This window comes from Fusarium coffeatum (genome assembly GCF_003316985.1).
Source record: "Fusarium coffeatum strain FIESC_28 chromosome Unknown BRIP53273_contig_81, whole genome shotgun sequence".
In the NCBI taxonomy this organism is placed as follows: Eukaryota; Fungi; Ascomycota; class Sordariomycetes; order Hypocreales; family Nectriaceae; genus Fusarium; species Fusarium coffeatum.
The window spans coordinates 175,004-185,319 of NW_022157877.1; the positions used below are offsets into that span (position 1 = coordinate 175,004).

The 10,316-nt window shown below is 49.2% G+C and overlaps 3 protein-coding genes across 3 annotated transcripts; all 3 read right to left on the minus strand.

Moving 5' to 3' along the window:
* Positions 1-61: 61 nt before the first annotated feature.
* On the minus strand, positions 62-2,353 carry FIESC28_03916 (uncharacterized protein; the record flags this gene model as incomplete). Its single annotated transcript, XM_031158065.1, has 1 exon — positions 62-2,353. The coding sequence occupies one exon, from the start codon at positions 2,351-2,353 to the stop codon at positions 62-64; it is 2,292 nt and encodes a 763-aa protein (XP_031017924.1).
* Positions 2,354-4,764: 2,411 nt separating this feature from the next.
* Positions 4,765-5,614, minus strand: FIESC28_03917 (uncharacterized protein; the record flags this gene model as incomplete). The annotated part of the gene is made up of 3 exons (XM_031158066.1): positions 4,765-5,133; positions 5,187-5,380; positions 5,464-5,614. 3 exons carry the CDS (start codon positions 5,612-5,614, stop codon positions 4,765-4,767), a joined length of 714 nt encoding a protein of 237 aa, XP_031017925.1.
* A 1,187-nt stretch (positions 5,615-6,801) lies between these two features.
* FIESC28_03918 (uncharacterized protein) lies at positions 6,802-9,404 on the minus strand (the record flags this gene model as incomplete). Its single annotated transcript, XM_031158067.1, has 4 exons — positions 6,802-6,898; positions 6,948-7,074; positions 7,123-8,845; positions 9,015-9,404. The coding sequence occupies 4 exons, from the start codon at positions 9,402-9,404 to the stop codon at positions 6,802-6,804; spliced, it is 2,337 nt and encodes a 778-aa protein (XP_031017926.1).
* Positions 9,405-10,316: the final 912 nt, after the last annotated feature.

The window sequence follows — 10,316 nt, forward strand, 5'->3', positions numbered from 1 at the left end:
TAGGCTCGCAAACGCTTCAGCTCCTTCAACGCCAAGCAAGAAAAGAGAAAATTCATTGAAATCAATCCCTGCGCCGCCGGAGCAATGCTGCGCAAAGTAGGCCAAGGGCCAAGATGAAGGCCAGCCCTCCAAGACCCAGACCAAAATACTGTGCATCGCGATAACCTCCCAAAGGATTCCTGTTATTTCGCTTTCCCATTTCCACAGCACCTGCCATGCCGAGTCCAACAGAGAAAGCAAATGCCGCCGCTGTGTTGGTAAGGCTGCTCGCAAGTCCAAGCTGTCCTTCGGGAACATCTCGCCCAAGCACTGTCGATGCAGAAGGGATAATCAAAACCATGCCAACGCCCATGAAGATAGCACTGATAAACGAATTTGCCCAATACTCCTGTTGAGCTGGAGCCGTAGCCATCAAAGCCGAACTAACCAAGATTGCTACCGATGAACTCACCATAGCAAGCTGGGCGGTGAAGTCGCGGTTTGCAAAGGGCCAGCAAGCAAAGCTAATAACACCACCAATGACCAGTATCGGAACAAGGCCAGCGCTCGTGAGCAGAGGTCCCCATCCTCTTAGAACTTCGACAAACTGCGCGAAGTACCAGACCCAGATCCCGAATGCTGCTGAGGCGGCAGTCACAAAGCCAAGAGTAATGCAAGCAGTTATGTCAATCTGCTTGAAGGGTACCAATGGATGACTGGCTTGGGATTCCAGGAAACGGAACAGTGGCAGAATCAATAAACCTGCAAAGATCAAGATGTATGTTTCGGGAGCATCCCATCCCGAGATAGGTGCTTGGTTCCAACCAACAGCAAATAGAACCAATGCAGAGACGCCAGCTACGAACCCTAAGATATCAAGACGTTTCCACAAGTTGCCTTCAAAATCATAGACCAAAACTCTTTTTTTAGGTACTACAAGCATGCTTGAAATGCCTAGAGCAGTGCAAACCGCGGCTAAGCAGTAGAAAGCCCATGGCCATGATGCACAGTTGGCGAAAAGGCCTGTCATGACAGAGCCAACGACGAACCCGCAGGGGACAGAGGCATCGAACAAGCCCATGACAAGCATCTTTCGGGGTCCAGGCGGATATGCCCTCAGCAACATCCCGTAGCCATTAGGGATGATAAGGGCTGGACCGATACCTTGCATTGCACGACAGACACAGAAGAAGGTAGCACCTCCACCACCGCTCGTCTGCACGTACACGCTCAGCCCAGTTAGGAGACTCCAGAAGGCAAACCAAAAGTATCCAGCGATGAATGCATGCCTCTGACCACAAACGTTTCCGATTCGGTTCCCTAAAAGAGTTGTTGCGCCATAACTTAGCATATATGCCGAAGTAAACCAAGCAAGATGTGCTGTGCGCTCTGGTTCGAAGAATGATTCGCCGATTTGTCGTGCCGACGTCAACGTCTGCGCAAGACTGGCATATGTCAAGAGCTGAGCCATACAGATGAAAGCAACAAAGAGGCTCTCATTACAGGGATGGTTGAATACAATCTGCCTGGCCCCTTCGTTCAGAGGTTTCCTACGCAGGCCTGGGCCAGCAGGTGCTGATGGTTCTGGGTCAGAGCCTGCACGGATATGAGTAACTGTACCCAAAGGCAGCGTTCTTGTACCCAGGTCAGGTCTGAGAGCCATGTATTGATGATGTTGTGTCGTTGATCTAAAAGTTTCGAAACGCCTAGCAGCTTCGACAAGTCCGCCATGGTTGACCGAAAAGTTCGCAGGAGACGGGTTGGTATTTGAAGCTGGAGGTACATGGTGTTGATTATCGGCGAAATTTAAAGGAACGCTTAAGAGGGGAGGTGGTGTATGAGGTGTGTCCAATCGTGGCGGTAAATCCGGTGTTGCAAGTCGAATAAAGTCTTCAGGTATTTGAGCAGAAGTCTCAACCATCTCTGGCTCTAGTTCTCGGTCTAGAGGAGTGTCGGTCTCGGCATTTCGAGGTCGTCCTGGCATAAGCATCGCAGGCGTGTAGTTACTTTGAGGTGAAACGGGTGAAACATCCGATGCAGTCATCTGGCTCACTATGTCCATATCAAGGAGACCCTGGGATACCTCACTCACGGTCGACGGACTTCGACCGTGTGAGTGTGATTGAGAATTGGAACGATTGTTGGAGTGAGCATAGTTGCGTGATTGGGAATAAGAGTTGAGGTTCGTGTAAGTGGGAGCCGGTGCTGCTGGAGAGTAACCACCATGATGTTGGTGATAATGGTGGCGGAAAGATTCGGTAACAGCAATCATAGTATCCGTGACATGCTGAATGGCAGCATTGGAGCGGTTGGTCTGTCGACGAGCCTCGGACTTCTCAGAGTCTTGTCGTGATACGCTCCGCAAGGGTTCCATTGCGGAATTGGTGAGAACGCGGTAAGCAGAACCAGTGTTAGCAACGATCGCCCCTCATATCCTCGTTGATGTCGATTATTTTAGCGAGCGAGTTCCGTAGAGAGAAAAAAAATAGAAAATAAGTCATTAGATCAAGGCGTCACGACAAGAACCATTGCTGAATCATTGAGGGGTCGAGGAGAAATATTCCAGAAAATAAACAGATGCGACATGGTCAGGGACACTTGGGGTAATATGTTGATAGAGAGGATTGCGGCTGCGTTCGTAGCTTACACGGCGGGTATACCACCCTTGTCCAAGGTGTAAGTGGGAAGGAATATTGGCTCATGGAAGCTCATCTAAGCCGTCAGGGCTGACTCGTCCCCACAGCTAAGGTAGACACCTCTGCAGAGGCTCGGACCAAAACCCAGGGTCCGAAGGATCAGGACCTGAGAGCCTTCATGGCTTGTCCTAGTTTGGGTTGGGGTTGGCACTTGGAACCGAGATGAGGGTGGGAAAGGATCATGGTTGCGATCCAGAAATAGAATCCATCGATCATGTCAAAGTGAAAAAAGATGGGTTTGCCTCTATAGTGGGTATGGATCTGCTCTCCAGCTGTTAACTAGTGCTCTAGAAGAGTATCACATTGCCTGTCCCTGGAAGACGTTGGGCAGAGTGCTAGAGCCTAGACTGTGTAAACTAAATCAATGTAGTGTTTGCAAAGTCGGTGATGCTTCAGCGGTGGCGCTTAGGGGAATAGTCCGGACGTTTGGTTGGTTCGTGGATCGTTATCGTGTTAGTGATGTTGGTGATACAGTAGTCTAAGGTAGTGTAAGATGAGAGGTGTAGGAGGTGTAGGCATGGGCAGGTGGAAGCGGCTGCGACCAACACCAAAAAGAAACGTAGATCTTGGCGTGGAAGGAGGCAAGAGGCAAACATGGGAAGGAGCACATGTTGTCACTCAACTGCATTATTCTCACTCTCATTCTCTAAAGCAACCACCAGATAAACAATAGGCATCATCAACTTCATCATAAGTGTAACCTGATGCCCAATTGGGTAGTATTCTTCACGCTTCAAATGATGATCATGATCAACTGTACATACGAAGTTCCTGGTCCTTGCCAATCCCATGTCTATCACCAACGCACAGCCACCCGTCATCGCTCTAACGTCTACTAGCGCCCACTTCACGTCTCATCCTCTGGCATAGCCTCAATACATTGCGACCCATGTCTTACCCTGGAGATGTTCTATGGTTCTTCAAGTTATACCTACTGCATGTTTCACACTCAACCTACTGCGTTGACGGTGTTGATTGGTTTATATCAGGTTGGTGTAGATAAAGATTCAACGCTTCAGTTTCCTTTAAAGTCAATCTCTAGTGACACCCAAAATCCAGTTCTCCTCTTCTCTCAACTATTCATTCAATCTTTCTCTTCAACGTCTTGCGCGTCATATCGTGTGCCCGGTTTCTAATATCGGGAAATCGGCTGCCAAGCCTCAAGTTCGACGTAAACAGCACGTCTGATCCTATTTTTGGTGTTTCTATTGTCTTCGTGACTCTCTGTGATCAACTGCACAACTTGGCCTTCCAAAAACGTGACTTCTCCATTCTTGAGGTTAGCAAAGAAATGCCAGCATTCTTCTGTCATATACGGATAAGAAGGATTCGTCTGCACATTCGGGGGGATTCACGAATCCACTATCATTCTTTAGCGAGATCACTGCCTCCAAATTCTCGCAATTGCTGGTAGAATAGTCAGTAAGCGGTCAAATGCTCACCGACAATGTATTTTAATCGATGACAAGTCTCGGCACTTGGTCTGATAAGCGATACTCGAGAGTGCAGTAGTTGTTAGTCGTGGTGGATGCCAATCGCTCTAACAATAAGATCGTCTCTCGTATTGATGCAGATAGCTTACCTTCAGGGCATCAGAATTGACCCTCAAAAACATAACAGATTAGATAGTTCCATCATTTTATGCCAGCTTAGACAATCACTTAGGCTACTTTATTATGGTAGCCTAAGCCTTAGAGGACGATGCTTCTGTTACCCATCTACTTGCCAAGACGTGCCCCCATCAATATAGGCGAGGTCGATCAAGTTGAGATACTGCCTTCACAAAGGAACCTAGAAAAGAAGATAAGGAATGTATGGGTATCATGAACTACCATCGTATCAATGAACTGCGTGAATCGTTCCCTAACCAAGACTACCAAGCACAAACGAACAGGTCGCCCGTGTGCGCTGCAACCAATTCACATGTTCTGTTTTCTTCTCTTGACTCCTGTAACCCCCCAACCCAGCCTCACATCTCCGGAAATAGCAAAGCAAGTCTCTATATCCAGGCCACGTCCGTCACTCCGCCCAGTTTGATGCCGCCATGCCACATCGTGATACCATATCCTATGGCTTTTTGATGAGGCCTTTAAGGCTTAGGGATGCGAATGGTCTTGCTGGTCATGAGGCAGCCGTGAATCATGAACAGAAGAACCGCAGGGTGAAACTCGAGAGCGGAGCCCTGGAACCAGACACCGAGGGGAAGGTTGTCGTGAACCCAGCGCTGAGACAGCCAGTAGGCCATGACAGCATCCATGCCGAGCGAAGTGGGAATAGGAGTTCCCTCGAAGTACTTGCTCTTGCCAGTCTCATCCTTGGGCAAGACGGAGACAGTGACGTTGAAGCGAGCGAGACGGGTGAGACCGCAAAGAACGAAGAAGGTAAGACCGAGAGTGTCAGCGACGGATCGGAAACCAAGGGTGAAAGCGACCATAGCGGGGGCGACACCGAACGAGATCTAGTTCTTAGGTTAGGACTCAGAATCGGAACGAAGAGAGCATAGGAACGTACCAGGTCAGCAAGGGAATCCAGCTCCTGGCCCATGAGACTGCTCTTCTTCCTCCATCGAGCCACCTTGCCATCGAAGAAGTCGAAGAAGAGACCGAAGGGCAGGAAGAAGAGAGCGAGCCAGAGGTTATCGAAATCCTTGGGATCGCCGAGTGCGTATCGTAGGGAGGAGAAAATGGACATGACACCGCATGCGCCTGAGATGAGAGTCAGCTAAATGATCTAATTTGGAAGGCAGCGCACATCAAGGCGCCGTTGTCCCTAGCTCAGGTGTATATACCGTTCATGAGAGTGATCAAGTCAGCAAGGTGCATGGCTCGCACGAGGGAGAAGTGTCCGACATCAGCAGACAGAAGGGTCTTTTGCTTGTCAATGGCTTTACGAACAACGATGTTAGCTTCAGGACCATACGTTTGCTTTAGGTATCCCATTGCAAGGCTAAATCTCACCAGGGCTGTTGGAGGACATAACGTCCTTGGTGTTCCCGTTGGAACCTGACATGGTGTTGCTCCTTCTGGACATCTTGATGCAATATGATACCAAGTTCGGTCGAGCTAAAGCGATACAGACAGTCGAGTTCGGAGAGGGGTATTGCCGTCGCAAGTAGCTTCAAGTCGGAAGTAAGCGGTGTCTTTTAACGGACAAAGCGAATATCTTGATAGCGCAGGAGAACTATCTTTACTGAGTCGGATGATGCTGCGTAAGCTCAGAATTCTACCACGTCTCTGGTTGTTGAGTGAAGTTTGAAGGAGGAAGAAGAGCAGGTTTTCCCAGAAGCGGTTGACGTTGAGGATTGGCGTCGCGGTAGCTCTTTCGCGGCGGGACATCCAACTTCTTTCCTTGCTTGGGTGGATGCCGTCATTGTGGGCGCTAGCGTTAGTGCTCTGCACGTGATCGATAGCTCAATGTTTCCATCCAACCAACCATTGATTCTACGGATATGGTACTAAGATTATCACATGCAGTGATTAAGAATAGCATTCGTAGGTCACACTCACATAATGAACCAGACCGCTGAATGAGTAGATATGGAAAGATCTTATATCGAATGTTGTTCGACTCACTGAGTACCTTGCAAAACCCATCTGGTGCATCATCACATGCAAGCAAGATTCACATTGGCCCCATCGTATTCGTACAGCTCTTCAACCTGGATGTCAGGTCGATTTGTGTTAGGGACACTTAATGGAGACTTGTACAAGAGCATGTCACTATGTACAACACCACGAATCGGTAACGCACTGGGTCTTAGACTCGTTTTCAACTTCAGACATCTTCTGCGGTATTGATACAGGCCCGCTCCTGTTCATGGTATAATGCGTATACGTCTCCAACTAACTGATATGCAAGCTTGTATGTACGTGTGCAACCTCTTTTGAGGCGGCAGACAAAAAGAAAAAGTACACCGAACGCCGGACTCAGACAAATGTTCCGAACAATACTTGCGGCAACTGCCTGGCCACTTTGACACAAGTGAGCGTGTCTTAGCACGCGAGGAAGGCATATAACGCCTTCCCTTACTTTATGATTACCAATTAATGCTTCTCCATCATCAGTTGACTCTTATCCTGTAGTTGTTGTGTTCAAAAGCTGTTGTAAAAATGACTCGTTTTCATGTTCATCGTGTGATAAGAACTGAGAAGCCATCAAGCCACTGGCCGCATGAGCCAGAAACACCACAGATGATGTATCCTCGAGGGGGTATCAAAGTGTGTCTAAGCATGTTAGCAAAGTAATTTCTCGCTCTATGGGTGATAGACTCACGAATCGCCTCCATGTGCATTGCCGTAGATGGGTGACTTGCGACCCAAGCTCGTCAAAACTTGAATACCATCAATCCAGAAACCAGACCGCACGACAAAACCGCTAATATATTCACCACGGCGGACATCTATATTGTTAGGTTCTTGCTCACTCGTGATTACGATAGGAGACTTACCGAACTCAAAGGTATCACCTCCCTCCTTTCCACCTTTCTTTCCAAACAACTGCCTAGAGTCATCGTCATAAACGAACTCCATGCCATCGACAGCCAGTCCGTGGTAGACCACCACCCGAGAAAGAATTCGATCTTGCTTGGTAGTGCTAGTGAAGATAGCTTCCGTAGGCTCGGTTCCGTCCATCTTAGAACTACCCATCTTCTGGCTTCGGTAACCATTCTTTCCGTTCGGGAGCTTGACATGCGATTCTTTTGAAACGAACTTCTTGTAGTCGTCAATTTCAATTGATCCACCGCCGTATGACTTGACAGAAATCTTCATTGCACCCTTTCTCTTCTTGTCAGGCAATCTGCCTCGCAGCTCGCTCTCACTAAGCGTAACTTGTCGAGACGGCGTTCCCTGCTCAGCGGGATACTCAATCCACGCATGGCAGATGTCGTCGCCCTCGGCATATATCTCGACGAAAAAGATGCCCGTGGCTGCCATAACCAAAACATTGCCATTCTCTACAGGGAAGGCTTGAACACTACTGTCGGAGTTCATTGGAGGGTCGTTGGGCAGACGGAAAGCTGGATGGGCTCGGAAGCGCAAGCAGTCAAGACGATGCCAGCCGCATTCGTCAGCCAATAGCGCAACTCCCCCCTTGGACTTTGTTCTCGTACAATAGGCCTCGCGGGCTACAAAAGTGCGGTTTAGTACCACATAGTCCCGTAGCATGATGCCGCTCTCTTGGTGTGGGCACCCAAATAGATGTCCCGTCTCATGCATATGCGCACCAATGCCAATGTTGGCGGCTTCCCAAGAACTGCCTGCTTCGTTGCAGTCGTTGGCCACATGATCTGTGTCTGTCGGAGTACAGTCGGTGAAAGCAGGAACGACTTCTTCAAAAGTTGATGGGTAGCTGTGCAGGCAGTGCGATCCAAAGATTGCCAGCTGCAAGTCGCCGTCTCCACCTCCAAGAGCGGCATGGCCGGTGACAGTCTTCGCTTCCTTATCCCAGTGAGAGTCCAACAGTAGGCATGAGACGTAGAGCTTTTGCCCAGGGAGCGGGTTGAAGTACTTTTTGACGGCCTCGGAGGCGATTCCGTACAGAGCGCCCTTGTCAGTAGCCTTGTCGTTTTGTTGAGCCTTGTTAAGGTCCCGGATCTCAGCAGTAGTCTTGTCTGATCGAATGATATGAACTCTAGCCTCGGAGCGCATGGTGCCGTTCTCTTGATCACGATAGTTGGCCGAACCTGTTGTCCATTCTTCATCAAACCGGAATGCGCGTCGTCCGAGTTTGTTCCTCCACATCTGTTCTGAAGTGAACGCTTGCCACAGATATGCTGCCATCCTGAATTTCCTCACGGCAGTCTCCAATCCATTGCCCTCCTTTTCGGCTCGGGCGGGCGACGCATCGAATGTCTCGGGTGAATCTTTTGCGACCAAGATGGCAAGCTGCAGTGGTGGTGAATTGTTGGCGGGGAGCATGTGAACTGTGAGGTGGGAGGCATGGATCGAGTTCGAGCTGTTGCTGTTAGGTAGTTTGGGGCTTGAAAACTCGAAGCGCAACTTGTTTGGTCCTGGTTGCAAGTACACCAATGCCTTGAACTGCGAGTTGCAGACGGGCCAGCTGATCGCGGGGAAATTATCATCGAGGCGACAGACGTTGAGAGTTCCGTCAACAATGTTTTCGGCAGGATTTCCAATTGTGCCGTAAACAAGAAGAACCTTTTGGTAGACCTATCAACGGTTAGCAATGATTGCTATGTTATAGAATTGTCGTTGCTATCTGGGTCTTGGCAGATGTATATCTGCCAATAAACCCCTGATAACATGGCTTGCAGTTGCATGTGCGCCACCAAGTCAAGTGGCCACAAAGCAATTCAAAAGCAAAACATCCAAGACATACCCATGCATTCTCAGTGATATTGATCAATCTTGGGGCATACGGTGACGTGGGCAGGGCTTGTCGTCCGTTAACAGGTGACCCAAGACCCGACATGCCAGAGACACTGTTGCGGTTCGAGTTGGAAGTGAGCGGCGGTCGCGGTTGAACAATTTGCTGTTGACTCTGGCTATGGGAGATCTGAGACTGTCGACGCTGCAGATTCTGATCTTTGACTTGCAGATGCAGAGCAGGATCGGATTGGATATCGATTGAAGGCGGCGTTAAGGAGCCACTCGAAGGTGACTCTCCCTGGGAGGCAGCGCCATCACTGGAAGTGTCTGTTGTAGAGCGATTGGTACGGAAACTGGCCCTTGATCGGCGGCGAAGGCTGTTGAGGAAGGTAGGGGCCATGTCGCCGGCGACTAAGACCTGCTTTGTCCAAGATGATTGTCGATATTTGTATTCAAGGAAAAAGAAAAGAAAGAAGTCGCGAGGAAAGCAAGAGACCACTCAAGCAATCCAGAGCAGAGGCGATAAGGCAAGAGAAAGAGCGCAAAAAGTGAAAGCGAGAGACTGAGTTTGAAGTAACCAAGAACCGGGGGTCGAGAATCGAGAGGAGAGTGCTCGTATTGTAAGCTTAGAGGAACGAATGGGGGTGGTGAATGTAGATTGTGGTGGAGTGAGATCCCGATGGGGGGTGTAACGAGAACGGAAGCTGTCAGATCACTGCAGCACGCCAACTTAGCAGATTGTGGCAGAGGCAGAGGCAGATGCAGATGCAGATGCAGATGCAGATGCAGAGGCCGTGGTAGTTTCCTTTGAAGAAAGAAGGTTGGAAGGTGCAGAAAAGAGGAAAGGGAAAAAAGGAGAGGGAAGAATTTGGATTAGTAGAGGCACACCAAGATGGATATCAAGAGATAAAACAATACAGATCCAAATCAAAATCCACCCTCTTACACTCGCTTTGCCATGGGTTGTTTTTTCACTGCCTTGGAAGATAGACTAGCCCTTAACAACCCCTGGAGGGTATGAGATGTGGTGGATGGATATATCCCTCCCTATCCCTGGTGATTATAGATGACGGAAGATGTTCTGTTTGGAAGACGACTTCACTGTCAGAGTAAAAGTGGCTGGTGCGTGCTTCTTTCCCGCCGAGAACGTGCCAACCCGATGGAGCTTGGACCGGAGGATCCGCTGAATTTGGTGGGTTGCGGCCGTTGCAATTCATTGCCAACACTCCATTGATAACCTTCACTACGAATATTGTAGAGGCTGATGATTAGACTCTGCAGCACCTGCCCAACCTGCCTAATGACTAGGTCC